The sequence below is a fragment of the Typopeltis vanoorti genome, chromosome 8 (genome assembly GCF_054136105.1).
Source record: "Typopeltis vanoorti isolate ZY-2024b chromosome 8, IOZ_Tvanoo_1.0, whole genome shotgun sequence".
Taxonomy (NCBI): domain Eukaryota; kingdom Metazoa; phylum Arthropoda; class Arachnida; order Uropygi; family Thelyphonidae; genus Typopeltis; species Typopeltis vanoorti.
In genome coordinates this window covers 121,725,168-121,749,932 of record NC_143556.1, presented here as the reverse complement: position 1 = coordinate 121,749,932, position 24,765 = coordinate 121,725,168, and the positions used below count along the sequence as shown (strand labels likewise).

The following is a 24,765-nucleotide window of genomic DNA, read 5'->3' as shown; positions in this document are numbered from 1 at the left end:
TAGTGGAGTGCCTCAGAGGTCTGTTTTGTGGCCATTACTGTTTAACTTGTATATTAACGATACAGGTGAAGATTTGGATGGAGATATTCAGTTGTTTACAGATGAAGCAAAGTTGAGACGAACCGTGAAGGGTAGTGAAGATATTGTGGCCTTACAAGAAGACTTGAATAAATTGATTTATTGGGCACAGAAATAGGGATATTAGTTCAATGTTGCAAAATGTAAGGTTTTAAAATTTGGAAAGCAAAGATGGAATGCCAAATTTATGCTTGGTGAGGATATATTGTTGGAGGTGGAAGAAATAAGATATCTGGGGGTGATAGTGAATAAGGATCTGAAATTCAGGGGACACATAGCCATAATTGAGAAGACAACACAAAGGCTTCTGGGAATGATGCGGAGGACACTGACGTGTAGAAGTAGGGAGATTCTTGTTCCGTTGTATAAGGCTTTGATTAAGCCACACATGGACTTTTGCAGCCCAGATTTGGTCACCTGGTTTTCAGAAGGATGAAGAGATGTTGGAATGGGTCCAACACCGATTGACTAAGGTAATTTCTGACCTCTGGAGTGTCGAGTATGAGGAAAGATTGAGAAGATGTAATTTACAGAGTCAGGAGGATGAGGGGAGATATGATAAAGACCTACAAGTTGGTAAGGGGTTGTTATAGGATCAATGTTGGAGAAGTTCTACAGAAAATAGTGGGAGATCCGGAGAGAACCAGAGGTCATCCCTGGAAACTGTAAAAGGGGGTGTGAGTAGGGGAGTGAGAGGCAGGTTTTTTTCATGCAGAGTTGTAAATGGTTGGAATGCCTTGCCTGAGAGTGTGGTGTCTGCAAGGAGTTTGAATGTGTTCAAGGCATGGTATGATGAGCTGTATATATGATAAAAGGGCCTCCAGACGAGTCTTTGACTCCATGAGGTCTTGGGATGGTAATAATAATAATAATATTATTTAAATTGTGGTGGATTTAGGAACCTCATGTTGGAATTGGCAGCCTTCATGTTGAATATGATCAATACAATTTGATACAATATGGAGATAGTAATATCCTAACAAAAGCCCTCAGCAATCTCATCAATTTCATCTTTCATCAAATTCTCATCAATCAAAAACTCATCAATTTCAATAGTGAAAACTTAAAAAAACAGTATTGGCATTGAAATAAACACAATACAATCCTTCCTTACTACTAATTCTTATCTTTCTTAGTAACTCACATACATTTCGTCTAATGGTTTAATCTTCTTGCCATGCATATGTAAATCAGAAGGTATCTACACTGTTTTAATTAAATGTTTACTTTTGACTGATTTCACTGGTGCATGCCTACATGTCACCATTTTAAGACAGATATTTAAAGATGTCTAATCAGATGTCTGGATAAATTAGCCATATCCATTGCATTGAGAATACATGATTTATATCTGGAGACCTGAGAAAGTTATGTTCAATGAGAGTTCGGAAGTAAAGAGTCAGGGAAACTAGAATTTTTAGGAGGGATGCAGGGAAGTGCAGGTCCAGGTAATCTAGAGGTTAGTAAGTGGGAGAGTCTTCACATGATGTAAATTGCAGCACCTCTCATACCCTTTTTTCAACACAAGGTCTAAGGAAGGTTCTGGGATGAATGAAGAGGGAATTGCAGTTAATGTATACAAATGAAAGAAGTATTTCAAATAAGGATGAGGTTTTAGTCATTGGTTAGCTCCACTTGGCCAAAAGTTATATTCATTAGTGAGATTTTGCTGACAGAGGATGATATGGTAACAGGAACAGGAATGAGGAGGGGTTCTAATCATAGAAAAGGAATTGAAGCTAAAAAGAGTAGAAGTACATTACATCAGTCAGAGATGGAGAAAGAGAGAGATGCAGATGGCAGTTCATTTGAGGCAATCTAGTGTGAGTTAGGGGCCAAAAGGGAAAAGAAATATATATATATATATATATATATATATGGTTATTGTTATAATTCAGGGATGTAAATGAGAATACAGATGACATGGATTGGCAGATCAGTACAATTAGCACAGGTCAAGTAATTATTAGGGGCTTATGGAAACATAGATTCAAAAAAGAGAGGGAAGGAAATAGAATTTACACAGCAGCCAAGAGATAGTCACCTGAGATAGCAAATAATGGATGGGACATGAGGCTCAGGAGTGCTGGATCTGATCACTGCATCAGATAAATTATCCACAACTAATCTCATTACACTTCCTTTACTTCAGGAAAGTGAATGTATTCTTGATCTGGGATTTTTTAAGAGATCCAGAATTTTCTGCTAAGAAGGGATATATGTGGAATTTCAAAGGAGGTGATTATGAAAAGCTGAAGAAGAAATTTCAGAAGTTCAATATCATAAGAATCTGACTGGGGAAAGATGTTGATCATGTATGGAAGGTGGTCAAGGAGTGTTTGAAGAAAGCAGTTTAACAATGTATACAAACAGTCAAAAGAATAAATCAGGTAGGAATTAGATGGATGAATAGCATCATTAATTTTCTTTGTCTGTAGCTCTTGAAGCTACAGACAAAGAAAACAGTAGTGGAGGAAATGTAAAGAAAAAGGTGATTAGCATGCCCATGAGCAATACAAGGCACATGCAAGAAGAGTGATCTGTACAGTAAGGAAGGACAAAACAAATTATGAGAGAAAGCTATCTGATAAGGCTAAACGAAATCCTACAGAAATCCAAAATTCTTATTTTGCTATGTGGAGGAAGACTTTAAGAAGTGCTAATGGTGGAAAGGAAGCAGAAGCAAACCAAATAGTTGAATTATTGAGTGGGCACTTTACATAAATGACACTGAATGATGGAGAACATGGATTGAGGAAATCTCATGGTAAAATAATAAAATTAGTTTAATCCTTTATCCAAGTGTGAGCAAACAAAGTCTGCACCTGAAAGTATCTTCAGGACTGGGGTAAGGTGTTGTACCACCTTAAACTAATTTTATTATACCCTAACCAAGTGAAAAATAAACTTTCTCATGGTAAAAGTTTAATGGTGCACTAGGAAACAATTAAAAGTAGTATTTAATGCTTCCAATATTTTGTCTCAGTTACAGACATCATCGGGGAGTATAAAATGAGACTTGTAACACACACACAGATATACAAAGGCAGCACAAAACTAAATAAAACACATGAACAAAAGACTAGAGTCCTGACTAGGTGGGTGCACCATTAAATATTACTTTTAATTGTTTCCTAGTGCACCATTAAACTTTTATCATGAGTTTTTCCCAGCACTTAAACCTTAGCACATGAGTTGAAGAAATGGAGGTGCTTAAAATATTGCAGAACCTCAATACAGACAGAGATGGGATTAGATGGCATATCGACTAGTGTATTGTGAGAATGTGCAAGAGAATTATCAGCTTCTATGACAAAGCTGTTTACTATAAATTAAAGATACCAAGAAATTATATACTTGGTTTAATCTTTTATCCAAGTGTAAACAAAAAAAGTTCGTGCCTGAAATATAATGAGGACAGGGCAACTCATATATAGAAGCTAATGACTTCATATCACTTGTCTTAGTATCCCATAATGCAAAGCACATATCCTTATGGATATGTATAATGCTATACGTTATGGGAAACGTCACTACCCAGATGGTCAAACAGTTAACCAACATTATTACCTTGAGGTTCTGGCGAAGCTGAGAGAATGAGTAAGGAAGAAGAAACCTGATCTGTGGAAGAACAACGCTTGGATTCGCCATCAGGACAACACTCCAGCCCATAGTGCACTGTCTGTAAAGCAGTATCTGGCTGATAAGAAGATCCCAGTGTTGGACAATCAACTTTATTCGCTGGAGTTAGCTCCATGTAACTTTTACCTTTTTCCAAAGTTGAAATCCGCATTGAAAGGCATTCATTTTCAATCAGTAGATGAGGTAAAGAAGAAAACGGCAGCGCTACTGAAGCAGATAATACCTGATGACTTGCAGCACTGCTTTGAACAATGTAATATTCGTATGCAATGTGTACAAATAGAGGATGGGAGTATGTTGAAGGGGATAATAAATAAGTTGTACAATTAAAATAATAAACCACATTTTTGCAACCAGTCTCGTTATTTAATAGCCACACCTCATACAAGCAGCTAAAAGGTGTCACGGCTTATTACTAAAATACTCTGGATTAGAGAGAAAGAGTGAGAGATGATAAACGTTTTTTCACTTGCTTAAACTATAAATTAAAGATGCCAAGAAATTATATTCTTCATCCAAGTGTAAGCAAACAAACTTTGCACAATTGGGCTACTTGTATATAGAGACTAATGACTTCACATCATTTGCCTTTGTATTTATAGTATAAAAAACGCTTAACATCTATCTCTAATCCAGAGTATTTTGGAAAAAAGGTGACACCTTTTGACTACTTATATATGGAAATATGACTTCTGCATTACCTCAACCTTGGTATCACTTCTGGGTCTGGCTCCCACTGATAAGACCTCAATAAAGGTCAAAACCAGTCTGGGTAGTGACCCTTCCCATAATGCACAGCATAACACATGTCCATATGGATATGTGCTTTCATTATGGGATACTAAGGCAGGTGATGTGAAGTCATTACCCCTATATACAAGTAGCCCAATCGTGAAGTTAGTTGACGTGCAAACTTTGTTTGCTTACACTTGGATAAAGTGTAAGGAACAAAGGTTACCCAATTTTTCTGTGCAACATTTAGAGATCAAATTCCTCAACACAAATGCAATTGTGATTAGTTCACATTTGCACTGTTCATAGTGTAAATGCGATTAGTGCAGATGTATGAAAATACATTGATTAGCATATTTTTGGTGCATTTAAAACAACTGGCATCTTAAATTAATAAGGTAGTAAGTTAATTTCATCTACATGCTTAATGAGTGGCTTAAAAAGTTTCTAGTGTAGTTTCTAGAGGAGGGTTTACAGATTTTGTGATCGTTAAAGTCCATTTCCAATATGCAGTAAATTTTACATCTTTTGACAGTAGCATTTACCTAAAATAAATAAAATATAAACATAAAAAACTGCAGTATAGAAAATGATCTAAATAATGTTTTTGCTAGACACATTAGTCAAAAATATTTCAAATGTTTTTTTTTTTTATCTTTTCCAGTTTACAAACACCTAAAACACATACAATTCTACCATCACACAATCCAACAGGATACTAATTCTAGGACACTTATCCTTGAAATGCTAACATTAAGACCAAGTTATATGTTCTAGTGAAATTCTCTTACCACAGAATTCGATTATCTATTGTTTGTTCTTTTATTCAATAGCAGTAATAACTGTGTAAAACAGGTAAAATAATACCACCTTACTGCAGTCTCTCCCCATGACTTGCAAGATCACATCAAAACTATTCCCATCTCTTATATCTACGGTATACATCTCAAAAAATAGCTAAAATGTTAAAGAAATATAACTGTGATACCACTTTGAACATCAAATTGCTAATCTTTATTCATTCCTTAAGGTAAACTCTATCCATCAACACAGCTAGGATCTGTAACGTGTCTCAAACCTGCAACATAACTTATTATGAATAGCTGTGAAGATCTGTTAACCTTTACTTTGAAAAAAATAAAGAAGTACATTATACAACCATTATTATGAGCAAATCAGGAATGTCTAAACATATCAGTGCTTCACACACAGTAAATGGACAAAAACAAATGGCAGATGAAATCTTTACAACCCTGAGAGGCTATTTTTAGAATCATTATCAGCATTAAGATATTGAATGAACCTCAATAAATTTGGTTTCATTTACCAAAAATTTCGCTGACAGTTTATTTGAGACGACCTTCAGTCCAACAACTCAAATACTCGAAATTCAGTTTTAAGAGGACATCATGAAGAAACATTACTTCTTATATTCATTACATTCTTAAATTGCTTGTAATTGTACTTGAATTGTCAGCTTGTGTCAGAGGATGATCAATAGGAGGTGTTTTGTTGGAATGTTTGTGAAAAGAAAGCTTCTGTTTCAGATAATTTTTTTGGAATAATTAATTGGAAATAAGTGTGTATTTGTGAGTAAGAGTTGCTGTAGAAATTATGTGCTTGCAGTGTTTCTAGCATGAGAGCTTGTTAGTTTAAGTTTGTTTATGAAATTATTAATATTGCAACTGGCAAAGAAAAGATAAGGGGAAGGTTTGTCTTTCTTTGAAGGAATTTAATTCTGATTTCAGTTGTTTCGTGAAACGTGAAGTGTGCTATATGTATTCCTTTGATCATGTAGATAAATTACAGCTATTTTAAGGAGGAATGAAGAAGGGTGTGTGAAGTGTGATTCTCAACGAGTACTTGAATTTTTAACATATTGGTAATGAAAAGTGTTAGTAGTGAGAATGCCACAAGGAGTGTTTGTCTGATAGAAAAAAGTAACAGTGTAAAACAGCAGCAAAAAAATGGTAAAAAAGATTTGAAAAAGCGAATGAGCAATCTGATGAACTGAAAAATCGATGGTAAGAAAGACGAATGTAGCAGAAGTTGAAAAAGAACATGCAATTAAAGGTAAGGTGGTAAGTGACACTAACGTAGAACAAAAATGTCTCGGTGGCAATAAAGGTGAATGTGAGGAAAAATATGAAGCAAGATTTGAAAGCTGAGTTGGTTGAGATGAGGCAAGAGATTAAATGGATGTGGAATGAAATCAAGAGAATTCGAGATACATATGGAAGAGTGAAAATTATAAAAATAAATTATATAGGTTTGAAAGGGATAATGAAAAACCCATAAGTGGCAATGTTTGGGGATACAATTACTACAGGTGTTGTAAACGAATGATACACAATGCTTGTTTTCCCTAAAGGTAAAATGAATCCAGTGATTGAGGCACTGGATATGAGGAGTAAGCATACAAAAGAGTTAGTAGTGGTAATAGGAACAAATGACTTGAGTGAGAACAAGGAATGTGTGAGATTGGATATCAGGAATTATGTTAAAGATACCAAGCAATTTTAAACCTGGTTTTATTCCATTTTTCCCCCTGCCTTTAATACAAAACATCATACATCCCCTTCTTGGAGATGTGTTTTGGCATTAAGGGTAAATATTAAGATTAGTGATCAGAGCTTGCTCCACCTTTACCATGAGTTGCCTTGGTCTTGCACTACCTGTGGGATCAGCTAGTCTTGCATCAATTGCAGGCGCAAACTTGACATTTTGTCTGTTTGCTTACTTGGGAAAAATTGAGTAAAACCAGGTTTAAAATTGCTTGGTATCTTTAACATAATTATACCCAAGTTAAAAATACTTTCTACATGGATATCAGGAAGTTGAAGATAATAGTGTGATAAGAAAGGTATTTAGTGTGTTGCCGAAGACATGGCAGTGATGAAATGAAACAGAGAGCAAAGACCATAAATGATATGTTATCGAAAATATGTGAGGAGAAGGAATGAAGTTTGTTAATGTGCAGAATGAGTTTCAAAGATGAAGAAAAAGTGTGCAAGACAAACAGGGAAACAGGTAGGCTCAGAGTGGATAGGAGAACACAGCATGAGAAAGAGAATTGTTAACATGCGCAATGACTTTGAAGGACGAATTGAACAGTATAAGAAAGATGGACTGCATTTGAAACTTTGGAGTGAATCATTTTAGAGACTGTGCTGGAAGGAAGAGAAATTGGTGCAGAGAATGAATGTGGTCAAGTAAGAAGCAATGAGAAAGGGCAGGACAGTAAGAAAAGAGAGACTGAAGTGGTGGTTGTGAATGAAAACGTAGGTGGCATGAGTATAGAGAATGAAAGAACAAGTGGGCATGACAAACAGGGGAAACAGGGCATCTCAGGGTGGACATTGGAACAATGTGAGAAAGATCTCCAAGAGGAGGTGAATGTGTGTGTGCTGATAATAAAGGGAAGGGAATGACCTGGGATCAAGAGAAACAGTCTTTTAGCCCATGGGCTAAAAAAAATGAATGAAAGTCATCTGATACTCTCAATGATTTATATAAATCATTATATTTATATCTGCACAGTTAGCCTAATGGCTTTGTGTTTTGCAACCATATGCCTGGGAAAGGAGTGTCCTAGGTTCGATTCCCATCAGAGACATAAAGAGCTGATGGATCTTCCTCAGCCATAGCCAAGTTAGCCAGTCTTGGGCGTGGACAGCAGGGTTTTCTCCCCAGTTTATCTGGGGGGGTTTTCATCCCGCAAACAAGCAAACCGGCCTGGTGAACACACAGGGATAGAGTCAAGAATACCTAAGACGATTCCTCCAGCCATAGGTCTCAATAGGTCAGCTATGCCGGTCACAAGCCTGGATAAAAATAAGGGGATTGAAGTGTTCATCATGTTGGAGGCTTAATGGATTTTTTACAACACTCAAAAAGAATTAAAATAGAATTTAATACTTCCTATATTTCGTCCTAGTCACTAGGACATCTATGGGGATTACAAAAACAATTAATGTAACATGCACACACAAATCTTACAATACTAAGCCCAACCACGTGGGTGACACTAAAGTCCTATCTAGGTGGAGCGCCCTCTGAGGGCGGTAGTAGGTGGCCTGGAATGTAAGGTGGGATCTCTGGTGATGAGTGTTTCCCAAATCTTCGGAAGCTTAATGCAACCGTATTTATTAAGATTTGGTTGGTTTCTGAGAGCTGCTGCTGCTTCTAAGAAAAGTCTCTCTTTCTTGAATTTGTTGTGGTGGAGCATGGTGGTTTTCTTCCATGATACTCTGTGCGTGGTATCCAAAACATGGTCAGCCAAGCCTGAATGGCCATAGTTGTGTTTAACGATGTATGACTTGTGTTCCTCCAGGAGGATGGAGGATGATCTGCCTGTCTGTCCAAAGTACGCCAGCTTACAGGAACAGGGTACTTTGTAAACTCTAGGCAGCGAGAGAGGAGGGAGCTGATCTTTCATAGAACGGATAAGGGTAGCAAGTTTGCGGTAGGGCTTATATGCTGTGTGTAGATTGCACTTTTTTAGTATCTTGGCTATTTTTACAGATGTGCCACGGATGTAGGGTATGGTGATGGCAATTTTAAAATCTTGTTGACGAGAAGGACGGGGAATGGGGGAGGAACTGATTATTTTTTCGGCATCGTCATTCAGCCTTTTGGAAGAGAGGTTTACTACTGTCTAGAGTTTTGGTCGATTCTCTCTGGCATTTCGGAAACCTCCGCACAGAGAGAATTTCAAAAAATAAAAAAACAAACACGTCAAGAAATAAAGCAACCTGGTTAAAGATAAACCACAACCAGAAATTCAACCGCTCCAAACAGCAGTAAACCTCTCTTCCAAAAGGCTGAACGACGATGCTGTCAGTGCCCTTTGCCTCGGCCGTAATTTTGCCGTCACTCCGAAGGAAGCACTGGTGTTTGATGTTATGGTTATCATCTAACAGGGGATCGGTCACTTATCGTCGGAGATAGCCACCAACATCAGACTTGACATAGCCAACATCCTCGCTCATTCTTCACCTCCAAAAAGCAACTTATCGTGTTGACCCCCCCCCCCCCATTATATGGACTCCCAAAAATACATAAACAAAATGTGCCAGTACGTCCCATAGTGGATGGCATTGATTCCCCCACATATAAATTAGCCAAACATTTAGCCAAAACGCTCACACACTACACTGGCAACACACCATCACACATAAAAAACTCGGCCCACTTTAAAGCCCTTTAAACTCCAACACACTGACATAATGGTCAGTTTTGACGTCTCCTCCCTATTCACTAATGTCCCACTCAAAGAAACCTTTGAGCTCATCCAAGCCAAGTTTCCTCCCGATATCTCAGCCCTATTTCAGTTCACAATGAACTCAGGCTATTTCGTTTGGCAAGGAAAGTTCTACAAACAGATAGAGGGGACAGCCATGGGTTCACCACTTTCCCCACCCTTGGCCAATTTCTTTATGGAGACATTTGAAGAGAGAGCCTTAAACTCAGCCCCACAAAAACCCACTATTTGGCTTCGTTATGTGGATGATGTGTTTGCTATTTGGCCACATGGCTCAGATACACCACTCCTTCCTAACACACTTAAACAACCAACATCCCAGAGTCCAGTTCACCTTAGAAAAAGAGGAAAACAACACCCTCCCCTTCCTAGACACTTTAATCACCCGCCAGCTTGATGGATCTTTGGTTTTCTCTGTTTACAGAAAACCCACCCACACTGGCAGATACATTCACCAGCAATCCCCCCACCCCTCACAACAATATGGGGTGATAAAAACACTATATAACAGGGCAAAATTAATCTGCTCAGATGACAAGGCCCTGACTATGGAACTAAACCACATCCTCAACACTTTCTTAGCCAATGGCTACAACCCCAAAAAAATCCAAAAAATACTAAAACCTATAAACCACAACCCCCGTCCCCCCCCTCCACAATAAAGACTACTCCAAGTCTATCACTATCCCCTACATCCAGGGCACCTCTGAAAAAATAACTAATATCCTCAAAAAATATGACCTTACTTCCTGTTACAGACCATATAAAAAGTTGGCATCCCTTATCCGCTCTACTAAAGACCAACCACTTCCCCTAGACCTACCTGGTGTATACCAGGTCCCTTGCAGCTGCAAATTGTCCTACTTTGGCCAAACAGGCAGAACAACAAATATCAGGATTTCAGAACACCAAGACTACATCCGGTTTCACCAGTACAGCCGCTCTGGACTGGCAGACCATGCCTTAGATACCCACCATAAAATTCGTTGGAAGAAGACAAAAATAATCCATCGCAGCAAGTTTAAATACGAAAGACTATTCAAAGAATCTTCAGCAGCTCTAAAAAACGTTCCTAACCTCAACAAATTTGGGTGCATGAAACTGCCCTAAATTTGGGAGACTTTCATTTTGAGAACTTCAGCCCAACTGCCAAGACTACCAAATTAGCCCGCAAGAGGGCACCATTAGGACTTTAGGAACAAAATTAGTTCTTATTTTCTTCCTCATTTGCTTTGTTAGTTCCTTAGTGCACATACCATATCTTTATGTTCCTGAAGATGGCAATGTGACATTGACGAAATATAGAAGTGATTCATTAAAGTTATCTTTAATTTATTTACTTTATATACGTTGTCAATTCCGTAAATTAATTACCAGTTAGAGTATCATGGAAGAAAACCACCATGCTCCACCACAGCAAATTCAAGAAAGAGAGACTTTTCTTAGACGCAGCAGCAGCAGCTCTCAGAAACCAACCAAATCTTAATAAATACGGTTGCATTAAGCTTCCGAAGATTTGGGAAACACTCATCACCAGAGGTCCCACCTTACATTCCAGACCACCTACTACCGCCCTTAGAGGGGCGCTCCACCTAGATAGGACTTTAGTGTCACCCACGTGGTTGGGCTTAGTATTGTAAGATTTGTGTGTGCATGTTACATTAATTGTTTTTGTAATCCCCGTAGATGTCCTAGTGACTAGGACAAAATATAGGAAGTATTAAATTCTATTTTAATTCTTTTTGAGTGTTGTAAAAAATCCACTAAGCCTCCAACATGATGTCCTCACAGCACTTAAGCCTCTACATGGGGATTGAGGTGGTGCCGTACCTCCCCATAAAAGGGGCTCATGGCCATTAAATCACCATATGAAATTTTAAAAAAAAATTATATTTATATAATAATTTAATATAAATCAATTATTTAATTTATTTCTTTTATCATACCTGAAGAATAGTGGGCTTTGAATTTTCTGGATCTATTTTGACCATCTGTTTTTAAATAAAGCAAAATGTTGTTACTTGTGCTTATAATAGTACTTTGTTCACCTAATACGGAGCCACACTGTTTAAAGAGCAATGGTGATGAAAATCTATTTTGTCCATCATATATCTAGACAGAAAAAAAAACACATTATATATATATATATATATATATATATAAAGAAGAAACAACCATTATTGGAAGGGAAAAGTAACATTACTTTTTTCAGTTAACTGATTTACTGCGTGTATTTTTATTTATTTTTATTTTTTTACAAATGCATCCGTTGATCATTTCAATACATATCAAAAGAAAACCTAAGAGATAAGATTAGATGTTGACAGTTAATTGTGACTTACTTTTAACAGTATTAACAACATCAAATGAACTATTTTTATTAAAAGACGTTTTATTTACCTGCTTAATATATTGCTGAATTTCAAATCAGCAATATTAGAGCACAACACAGCAAGTATACGTGAAAATGAGAAAGTGAAACAATACAGTTGTAATGGATAAAAGATCGAAAGCCCTATTTTGGCATCCTCTAATATTGTGAGAAAAAAAAAAAATTACAGCTATGTGGGAGTTGCACTTAAGATAACAGTCTCCCAAATTTTTGGCAAATTAATGCAACCATATTTGTTACGGTTAAGAGAATTCCTCAGAGCCATAACTAACTCAAAAAATAATCTTTCAGATGTGTAACAACTTCTGAATAGCACATTAGTATTCTTCCATCCAGTCCTGTGAAAGGGTGTCCAAAGCATGGTCTGCCAGTCCTAAATTGTCAAAATAATGGTAAAGAATGTATTTTTTATGTTCTTCCAGGCAGATGTTAGCATATCTTCCTGTCTGCCCATTACAGGCCAAATCACAGTCACAAGGAACTTCATTCACTCCAGAGGGTGAAGTTTATCTTCAGGCAAGCAGATCAGAGTTACTAATTTAACAAGCTTTGAATGTGGTGTGAAGGCAGTGTTTCATTATTACTTTGGCTATCTTTTCTGATGCACCTCTGATATAGAGAACAGAAATGATAATGTTGTGTTTGTATGTATTAGAGGAGGGAGAAGTAATGGGAGTATGAGCAGTGGTGTGTTGGGACTGGCTCGCACTGGCTCATGCGAGGCTGGTTGTTAAAATTTTTCAAATTTTGTGAGCCGGTTGTTAATGTTTCTAAGTCGGCAAGCCGGTTATTAAAATTCTTTATGAAAGGATAGATGATGAATGGTGGTATATACTTTTTCTCGAAAATATTTTGAAATTGTATAATAAACACTTACATATATTATTATTATTATCAAAAATAAATGCATAAAGGAAAATTCACAAAACACAAGCTTAATTTATGAAAGGGAATTTGGAAAAGATTTTATTTACTAAACAATGTCTATATTCTGTTGAAATTTTATTTATCACTAGGTTAGACTATAATAGATTTAGTTTAATCCTTTATCCCAGTGAGAGCAAACAAAGTTTGCGCCTGAAAATATCTTCAGGACTAAATATAGTGTTGTACTATCTTATCCAGTAAGTAGTGCAACACCAAGGCAACTCGTGGCAAAGGTGGAGCAAGCTACCAGGCACTTCTAACCCAGTATCTCCCATAATGCAAAACACATTTCCTATGTGGATATGTATACTGTTATGCATTAAAGGGATTGGCCATCTACCCAGACTAGTTTCGACCTTTATTGAGGTCTCTTCAGTGGGAGCCAGGCCCAGAGCTGGAGATACCAAATAGTCTAACCTAGTGATAAATAAAATTTCAACATCTTTCTCTAAATCCAGAGTAATTTTTAAAAAAGGTGATAAACCTTTTGGCAACTCCCATAGGCACAGATGACTTGCTACTGCTTCTGCCTGGTATCTCCAGCTCTGGGCCTGGCTCCCACTGAAGAGACCTCAATAAAGGTCGAAACTAGTCTGGGTAGATGGCCAATCCCTTTAATGCATAACAGTATACATATCCACATAGGAAATGTGTTTTGCATTATGGGAGATACTGGGTTAGAAGTGCCTGGTAGCTTGCTCCACCTTTGCCACGAGTTGCCTTGGTGTTGCACTACTTACTGGATAAGATAGTACAACACTATATTTAGTCCTGAAGATATTTTCAGGCGCAAACTTTGTTTGCTCTCACTGGGATAAAGGATTAAACTAAATCTATTAATGTCTATATTCATTAAAACACAAACACGTTATCAAAAAACTCCCGAACTGGGTATCTGAATAAACAATAATGCCTTATTTTTCGGCGAATTTCCAAGAACTTGCAACATTAAGTTCTGGGAAATGCAACAATGTTGCACTATCGATAAATACAAAAATTCATCGCAGTGGCTACAGTCTCTAGTCATTTGATCGACTACGAGTGGTAATATTAGTGTTACATTTTTTTTGTTCGGGATTTCATTTGATAATAGGTAAGTTGTAGGTAATATAGGAAAATTTTTTTTAATATATGTTTTTATTTCGGTTTTTTCTTTTTTTTTTTAATAATTAAAATAATTTTAATAATGGTTAGACTTTTGCGGTCGAAAAAGCGGAGAGCTGTTAGTTGAAAAAATTAAATAGAACGAAACTTCTTAAACATTAAAAGGACAAAATTTGAAGAAGCAGAAACAAAGACATCTGAAGATACAATAGAACTTTGTGAAGAATTAAATTTTTCATAAAGTGAGCTGGTTGTTGAAAATTTACCAACACACCACTGTGTATGAGGTATTATATCAATTTTGTAGGAAATGTAGCCAGTGGGCAAGAAAATATGGTGCAGATATTTGAATTCTGTTGACAGAGCTATATCGTTAAAACAAATGGCTCTGGCTCTGTGTGTAAGTGTTTTTAAAATATCATACTGTTAGACTGGATAATGATGTAATTGTTTATGTAGTTCTATTCTTGTGTGTGTGTGTTTGCTTACTGTAAATGGAACAAGATAGTGATCCATCTGGTATGTGGATGACTAATGTGTCAAGAATAGGTAAAGAGTTATTAGATTATTTTTCTACTGTGAAGTGCATTTTGGGGTGTTGGCTGTTTAGTTAAGTGACAAATGCATCAAATAATTCCGCTAACTGCTTCATGAAGTGATTTCCGTTATGCTTAATGGACAATATCGCTCCTAAACCCTCCTTATGGTACAGGAATATGGATGACATCTTCGCACTTTGGCATGGAATCCTTATGAAACTTCAAGATTTTTCTACAGAAGATCATCCAACTGCACCACTGCATCCAATTCAACCTTGAGATAGAAAAGGATCATCGCATTGCCTTTCCAGACCAGTTTGTTTGTTGTCAACCAGAAGGTATTCTTCACTTCTCTGTTCTTATTAAGCAAGAGATTCGTAAGAAAAGGACAATGCGGAAGGAATTCCATATGCATATGGATGAAGTCAGTTATGAACGTTATAAAAAGCAGGCTAGAATAGTCACAGCTATTGTATAGAAAGCAAAGTCTGAGTATGATAACAAACTGGCTCTGGGTGCTAAAGACAACCTACAAGAATTCTATCGATATGCTGCAAGTAAAACAAAGAATGAATATGAAAGAATAACTCTTCTAAATCCAGATGGCATGAAGGTTACAGATGCAGATTACGGTGTTCAGCAAATGAGTGCCCATTATGTTAAAAGCTATCAACCAGGTGTATGCAACATTGAGCCAACTATTACCTCTTCATTAGATGAAGAAACGCAGGTGTATGAGGATGAGATATTAGAGATGTTGCACAAATTGAATAAGAATTCAGCAATAGGGACTGATGGGATATCAGTACGTGTGCTAAAAGACTGTTCAGCTGAACAGGCCATTCCTTTGACCAGGCTGTTTAATATGAGTCTCAGAACAGAGAAGATTCCACAGGAATGGAAGGAATTTATGGTAATTCCATTGCACAAGGGTGGTGCAAAGACCGATGTATCCAACTATCGACAAATTAGTATCTCAGGAGTGGTAATGAAGATTTTGGAAAAATTGGTTAGGTCTCGCATTCAGAAATGTGTTGACAGTGAATCTCTACTTTGCATTGAACAACATGGGTTTACTAAGGGAAGGTCATGTTTTAGCAACTTGCTCACATTCTATAACGATGTTACCATTGAACTAGACATGGGGAATGGATATACTATGATACTACTGGATTTTGCTAAGGCTTTTGACAGAATACAGCATAGCAGGCTGCTGCATAAATTGGAGAAAATGGGTTTGGGTTATAGAATATTAGCATGGATAAGAGGGTGGCTGACTGACAGATATCAAAAAGTGGTATATGGGGGATGTGAGTCTGCAAGATTTAAGGTAACTAGGTGTACCACAAGGATCAGTGCTTGGTCCACCGTTATTACTCAATCTGAACATTAATGATATTGGGAAGGATTTGACAAGTGACATACAGTTATTTGCTGATGATGCAAAGATAGGTAGGGTAAGCAGGAATGCTGCTGATATGCAGTACTTGCAGAATGATTTGAATAGGCTGGAATTGTAGGCATGGAAGAATGGGTGTCAGTTCAATATCAGTAAATGTAAAGTCATTCACTTCAGCGTGATTAGATATCCATGTCATATTATATTGGTGGGATTAGGCTAGATGAAATTGATGAGGCTAGGGATCTTGGAGTGTTAATAGATAGGAAGTTGAAGTTCAGGGGTCATGTGGCAAGGATTGCAAATAATACAACTCGAAAGATAATTGCAATGCTGAAATGAACATTCACATGTAAAGATAAGGATATTATTTTGCCTCTTTAGAAGGCTTGATAAGGCCTCACTTTGATTATTGTGGGCAGGTCTGGTCTCCTGGTTTCAGTTGTGATTCTGATATATTGGAGAGAGAGTACAAAGGAGAGTGTTAAAATGATATCAGGATTGTGGAATACTGATTATGAAGACAGATTGAAAATTTCTAGACTGCAGACATTAGCAAACTGGAGAAAGAGGGGAGATATGATTGACACTTACAAACTGAAAGAGTCATACAGGATTTCAATTGATGAAATTTTTCAATTTATGGAGGGTGGGGAAAGGATGAGAGGGCATCCTTGGAAGTTGAGAATGAAGGCTGCTAAGAAAGGGTGAGGGCAGGATTTTTCTCTCAGAGGGTGGTGCATGATTGGAATGGTTTGCTATTGGATGTTCTGAGTGCAAGCAGTGTGAATGAATTCAAGAATAAGTATGATAGCTAGTGTGTGTAGTATGTGGCCTCCCTCGATGAGTCTCTGATTCCCTGGAGGACTCTCTTAATAATAATAATAAAGTCCATACTGCCCTTAACATTCATGCTCTTACTCACCATTGTCTTTGTCAAAAAATCTGACTATATTAAGACTCCAGTACATTAATCTCAAATGATGCACTACTATATGAAGAAACAAAATATATCAAGTTCCCTTCCTCACTATGGGTCTTATATCAACAAAGACTTTAATAGCTATAAAGTGTCACCTTCCTCCTGTGAAGTGGTACATTTTGTGTATGTGAAAATTTAGAATAACCAACTGCTTGGACTGGTTTACCTATAAGTGCTGCTTCACATTATTAATAAGATTTCTGCTTTTTGGGTCACATTTGTGTCATTCATTCATCAATGAGTCACATTTGTCATTTGCATAAATGGTACAGTTGCAGCATTTCACTGCATACCAAGAGTCTTCTTCTTCTTCTTCTTCTACGCGTTATTCCTGCTTCCTATGCAGGGTCCGCGTGTTACTTAGATGCGACTTCTTGTTAGTACTACTCCAACCGACCTGTCGCCTGTCTGCCACTGGGGGAGGGGGGGATATATTTTTGACTGTAGAGGCATATGTTCACGAGCTGGTTTGCCTGTTTGCAGGATGAAAAACGCCAGATAAACTGGCAGAAAAAACCCTACTGACCAACTACAGATACTGCATACCAAGAGTATTACATGTAATTTACCCATACCATCTTGCATAAAAATTTGAATCCAGGCATTGATACTGTTGAAGTGTTGGAATCACCTGATTGGCTAAGAGAGATGCATATTGCTGGACATTAAGAGTGCAGGTAACAAAACCAGTAGGACCAAGCTTCTTGAAAAACAAAGGTCTGATAATGAATTACGCTGCAAAACCACACCTTTATTGACCTTTGGGGAATGAAGCGAAATCTGTCACATGATGTGTGGGTTTGTGGTTGCCCAATTTCTGCAGTTGTGCATATTCACAGCACTCTCCAGATATATGTTATTTTGATAAAATAACTTCAGGAGAAGTTGTGATCCTTCAGTAAGGGTAACATCGTGTTTTAACACGTTGTCTGCTCAAGCAATGAATTGACGCATTCCACAGATACCTGCTTTTATAGAAGCTTCTTTCGAAGCATACATCATTGGGTCACATTTGTCATTTTCAGCATACCAGGAAACATATATAATACCAGGAGTATTATATAGAATTCAACCATATTGCAGTGTCATGTATAATGCCATGTTAGAGGCCAGTAAGTTGTATAGTGTTATGAAGAGCCCAGAAAAATAAGTGTTACTTTGAATAATAATTAGAGATATTTCAAGAATTTTAGAGCTGTACTATTTACTTTTTGATAATGAAATGTGTCAGCATGATTTTTGACACGATTTCTGTCTGATTTATTAGGTGAAATTGCCTTTTTAAGTATAACATAATGGTGGTCACGAGGTCAATGAAGCAGGCGGTGACCAGAGTGACTAGTGAGTGCTGCAAAAATCAAATGGTATTGAAGACATAGACTTTTCAAAAGTGATTCGATGTTATGAATGCAATATGTATGAATGGTAAGAGACGTGTTTGTGGAGAGAGAGAGAGAGAAAGAATGAATGAGAGATGAGAGAAAGTATAGTATAGATTTGGCGGAAGTGCGATATATTATTAGACGACGCTGGAAAGAATGCAAAACTGGCTGAAAAGATAGAAGATGGTGTACATTTACGAAACTGAAATGAAACGAAATCTAGAGAAACTGAGAGAGAGAAAGAATGCAGGAATATAGAAGCAGATGTTAGTGATAAGTGAGTGACAGAAAGCATGAATGAGTAAAATGAAATAAGGTGCAGTAGAACGAGAAGCAGCGAGACTGCAGCAGTGTTACAGAGTGAAATTGTCGGAATGCAAGATTTGAAGAAAAAGTTTTTGAAAATGAATAATGAAATGAGAAATATGCAGAGTGAACTTAGACGTCTACTGGAAATTAATGCAAATGTGCAAAATAATAGAACGAAAAATAAAAGAGGTGAAAGTTGATTCCAGGATACCAGTATATGGAGATTCCATAGTTAGAGGACTAGTTACTGAGAAAGTCCATAAGGTTTGCTATACAGAAGGGAGAATGAGTAGAATAATTAATGCATTGGACAACAGGAACAAATGAGAAAAGAGTTAGTCGTGATTGTGTGGATAAATGTCTAAGTGGACACAAGGAGGATGTGAGGACCAGTATCAGGAGGCTATTGAGAAGAGTGAAAGACAACAGTAAGTAGGAAAGGTTGTCAGTGTGTTGCCAAGGTTCTTACTATGAGTTGTGACAGAGAGCCAAAATTATGAATAGTATGATAGCAAAGTGTGAGGAGAAGGGAGTACAGTATTTGGTTGTATGGCATGTGTTTCAGGGGAAAATGAAATTACACATACATGATGGATTGCATTTGAATAGCTTTAGTGTGAGTGCACTGGAGAAAGTGTTGTTGGTGGGAAGTGCAGTGTGTGTGGAAGTACAGTGAGTGATGAGTGCAAAAGATCAGAAGAAAGAGATGAAGGGAAAAATCAGGAAAGTGGTACTGAAGAGACAGAACTGCTTGGCAGTGGAAACAGTAGTAGTAGTGTGGGAGAGGAAGAGAGAACAGGAATGTAAGGGGTTCAGGAAAATGGGTGAGGAGCCCATTATGATAGGGAGAGTGGATGTTGAAAGTGGCAGTGAATGTGTGTAACAAGATAGAGTATATTGTAATGTGGGTGGGGAAGTTGACATTGAGCAAATGCATGTGGTAAGTGGTGATAAAGGTGATTGGGCAGGTGTGGTGGGGAAATCACAACCAAGGTATATCGTTATATACCTAAAATGACCTGTTGTGTTTGTTTACAAATGCCAGAAGGATCAGAAATAAGGGGAATGAAATAGTTTCAGTGAATCAGTTTATTCGCACCAAAATCATTGGAATAAGTGAAATATAGCTGAATGAAGATGTTATCATAATGGGAATAGAAATGGAAAAAAAAAGTATTTTATGCGAGGATAGAAATGGCAAGATGGGAGGGGGAGTAGTGCTGATGATACCAGGGAATCAAGTCTACATAAGGTAGACTTGAAAGAGGGAAATAGTGGCAATGGTTATGAAGCAGTGTGGTGTAACAGGGAGGTTGAAAGGAAGACATATTTAGTTGAATATTGCAATACACCTGGGAATGTGGAGGATGGTGGTCAGGAAATATATAAACAACTTGGATTAGTGAACAAAGGAAGGGTAATTATTATGGGTGATTTTAATTATTGCCGTATAGATTGGAATGAACAGATAGCATTTGGGAATAAGGAAAAATGAGTTTCTTGAGTTCTAGAGAGATAATTATCTCAGGTTGCAAGTGAATGAGCACACACGAAAATCATGAGTTCTAGATATGATCATTTCTTCAGAGGATGTAATTGTGAGAGGGGTTTGACACTTTCCTCCAGTAGGTGAAAGTGATAATGATGTGATCACCTGGGTTGGCATATGCAGACTTCTCTTAGGAAAGGATATATGTGGAATTATACTGCTGGTGATTACGACAAGCTTAGGAGAGAGAGCTTGAAAAAGACAAATAAATGCATAACAGCATCAATATGTGAATATATTCCGAAGGCCAAAAGATTGAACAAGGCAGATGTAAAATGGATGAATGTGGAGCTTAAACATGAAATCTGGAAAAAGAATGTACTTTGGAGCTCTGGTTAAATTTTAAATGAATAAGTTCCAGGCCCTATACAAAATAACCAATTATATTTACCTTTGAATGCTATCCGGGGAAGCTCCAAACCTCCCCATCCCTTTCATCATACATTCGTAGTAATCAGGCATTTGTTGATATTGACTTTATATACACATTCAAAACTGTAAATAATTGTTGAAAAATAACACAATAATGTAGGCATAATTACCGTAAAGGAAGAAAAGTCAATAAACAGAAAAATGTTCCTACAAATTATATGAAGAGCCAAAGGCTTCAATTCGGTGACATAAACTTATTTCAGTTAAGGGTTATTACATCCCATATTGTTTCTTAGTCGAGTAAGAAACTCAAAGCGTTTCATGCCGAATATAGAAACTATACTAAACTATCGCCGAACTTTATATAGTTTCTATATTCGGCATGAAACTCTTTGAGTTTCTTATTCAGCTAAGAAACAATATGGGATGTAATATCCCTTAACTTAAATATGTTCCTACAAGTTCCTATAAAATAATCAATTGTATTTACCTTTCAATGCAATCCACTGGTTGAGTGTCCAGCAAGTCAGCAAATCTTTCCTTTCGTTCAGCATATTAATATTATTGCATTGCAACTGATGAGAATTCTGTGTTTCTCTGGATTCGTTACAGACCTCTTTCTCTTCAGAAACTATGCACAAATTGTCATTACAAACTCGTTTTGTATTATCATTGTCAGCTGAGCTATTTTTCCATTTAAAGATGGTACCAATGTACCTATCCATAGTTGAAATACCATACTTACTCGAATATAACTCGCCCTCACATATAACTTGCACACCTGCTTTCACTTTTCGAAAAAAGAAATTAAAAAGTTTCGCATATACGAATTGCACTATTTGTTGAGAAAAATATTACACAGAATTTCCTTATTACAGAATTTCAGAAAACCTTATTCACTGACATAAGAGTATTTGTTTTTCTTGCCTCTGCAGTATAGTAGCTGTTGGAGTGGGCATGTTGTTTACCGCTGCAAGCGAGTTACTATCGCACAACATGAACGTATTTAAGCTTTTTTTCATGTAGTGTGATAGTAACTCGCTTGCAGCAGTAAATAACATGCTCATCCCAACAGCTACTATACTGCAGAGGCAAGAAAAACAAGTACTTTTATTATGTCAGTGAATAAGGTATCAACAGTCTGTGTAATATTTTTCTCAACAAATAGTGCAATTAGAGACAACTGGGATAAAAACGGCAGTAATGAATCACATGTTCCCTCATACAGAAACTATGCTGTATAGACTCAAGCAAAACCATATGGCAAACACAGCATCTAACTAAAAACTATTGTTATTAATTAGATGTGTGTGAGTTCGCTTGCTGCAAAGCAGCAATAAAATTCAACTGAACGTGTTAAAATTCAGAAAACGTGTTAAAACTAAGAAATGTATATATAATGAATGTTGTTCTGGCAGTTTCACACATGGAATTCGGTTCAAGAGAATTAGCATTTTTCAACTCAATTGTCGGCTATGCTTTTATCTTTCTGTCGCACGATCTTTTGTTAATACTGCACCAGTCATATGCAAATCTTAATAACCTGCCATTGCTGTCTATTTGCGTTAGGCTTAATTACCATAAAGGGAAAAAAGTCACAAAACAGAAAAATGTTCCGAAGAGCCACGGCTGAATTAACCACTGCTTTGGAGAAAGTACAAGAGAATAATGGTAATAATCAGTTACATGAAAAATATAAAGAACAAGCCAAAGAGTAACTCAGTTTGTAAAGAAAAAAAAAAGAGAGTAGGAGCAGAAATTAGCAAACTAGGCAAAGAAAAAAGCTAAAGTTTTTTAGATATGTCACAAGATGAAGGAAGAATGATCATCGTAATATGATGTTAATCGATGAAAATGGTTGAATTGTAACTGCTGCAGAAGACTGCAGAGTCTTCTGCAGTTGAGGCTTCAGTGATCAATATATAAAGGTGTTTCATCCTGATCAGGATGGAATCATGGGTGACTAAAGGACATAGGAGAGGATCGTTTAATTGTGAGTAAGCATGAGGTATTTGAGGAAACTTGATATCAGTAAGGTGATAGGATTTGATGACATATCACCAGCCATCTTAAGGGATTGTTCCAGGGAATTGGCAATAGCATTGGCATGGCTGTTTAATATGAATCATGCAGCAGCACAGGTACTAAGGGAGAGGAAGGAGGGTAAAATTGTTCCACTGCACAAAGGTGGTGATAAGGCTGTAGCTTCAAATTATACACTAGTCTGTTTATCTGGAGTAGTTGTGGAGGTACTGGAGAGATTGGTGAGAAGTAGGTTACAGAAATGGGTTGATAACAGCATTATTCTCTGAAGTTATCAGCATGGGTTTGTTAAAGGGAGATCATGTTTCACTAACTTACTTATGTACTATAACAAGGTACAAATACCTTGGACAGAAGAAATGTATATACAGTGATGTAATTGGATTTGTAAAAGCTTTTGATAGACTTCCACTCAACAAGCTGGAAAATAAATTCAAACAGATGGGATTAGATAACAGACTTCTGAGTTGGATCAATGACTGGCTGTCAGGTAGGAATCAGAAAGGAAGTAGGAAATTAGTATCCCGAAAGAGAAAGGTTACTAGTGGTGTATGGCAGGGGTCAGTTGTGCGCAAGTGTGAAGTTTCAACGATGAGTCTCTGACTCCATGAAGATCAGATGTTAATAATAATAATAATAATGCATCGTCCTAGTCACAACTTTTAGAATGAATGTTGCATTTGCACAAAATAAAATTCCATTTCTGTAAACATCCTCACGTTAGTAATAAATCATTTCACTGAGTAGTTACCCAGGTGCAACCTTTCATGATGTGAACTTTCATTATTGGAAGTTTTCTCCCCTTGGTTATACAATAAATTAACCAAGCTACAAACAAAACATGTATACAAGTCAAGGTTATCATGGATGCGAAGTGCATATTAAAATTGTAATACCATTGATATTAAACTGAAACATATGATGGATACGTTACATATTAGGATGCGTATTTGATCCATAATCGGAAAGGTGGTTAAAGATACCAAGAAATTATATACTTGGTTTTAATCCTTCATCCAAGTATAAGCAAACATATGTAAGGACGTATGTCAGCAGCTCGGAGGACTTCTATACGAAAGTCTGGCTATGCGTTGGATTTTTCACAATGAATGCATTACGGAAACTGCTACATGTATGTGCCGAAGAATGTGAGTGATCTGGACTGTTTGGCTAAATGAGAAGAATGAAAACATCGACGTATGTGAGAAGTGTCGTGATAGGCTGGAAGAATTAGGAATGGAAGTAGCATCGGGATCGTAGCAGAAGAACTTCAGCAGGTGTTCATGAAAATGAAAAGCGACCTTCATCTTCTTCAAGAGGAATTGGAAGTGCTCAGTAAGGAGGTTCTGGAAATCAAAACTGTGTTAGATGTGTTGAATAGAGAAATTAGGATTATGGAGATTACTTTAGCTGAAGTAACTAGAACAGGATTAAATATGGGAGAGTATTTGGTGATTGAAAAAGTAATAAGTAGTATGGGAGTGATTGGGAGTCAACAGAATAAAAGTACAAGAGGTCTAGAAGAAACGAGATGTCGTGAGAATGAGGGAGTAAGTAAAAGAGCTGTGAGTAATGAAACTAGGAGAGTCATGCTGAATATCATAGAAAATGAGACAGTGAGTGATGCTTGTTTGGACTTGAATGAAGTTATCAGTGGTAAAAATCACTGGTGATGCTATGATTAAGGGTATGGAGAGCGGTATGCCTGAGGAGTGCTTGGCTGGTGGAACAATAAAGAGAGTAGCTTTAGCAAAAAGGAGAGGGCATAATGCAGAAAAGATGGTAGTTATGGTGGGTACAAATGACCTGAGTGGTAGTATAAATTGGGTAGCAAAAGATTTAAGAAAATTGTTAATTATCGTGAAGAAGAAAAGTGTCAATGGGAGGATTGTGTGTGTGCTGACTCATTTTGACAATTATGAGTTAAGTAGACGAGTGATAATAATGAATGATATGATTGCAAGAATGTGCAAAAAAAGAGGTCTGAGAATTTGCTGATGTCTGGAGTGTGTTTGAAGGAAAAAGACAGCTGTATGCAAGAGATGGGTTGCA

General features: G+C 37.1%; 1 protein-coding gene across 1 annotated transcript in view; it reads right to left on the bottom strand.

Moving 5' to 3' along the window:
• The window catches only part of Cubn (Cubilin), a 2,223,842-nt gene that overhangs the window by 1,117,250 nt on the left and 1,081,827 nt on the right, over positions 1-24,765 (bottom strand). Inside the window, exon 34 of the mRNA XM_090396294.1 lies at positions 11,662-11,827. Within this exon, the coding sequence (XP_090252420.1) occupies positions 11,662-11,827 (166 nt within the window). The remainder of the gene's footprint in view (positions 1-11,661; positions 11,828-24,765) is intronic.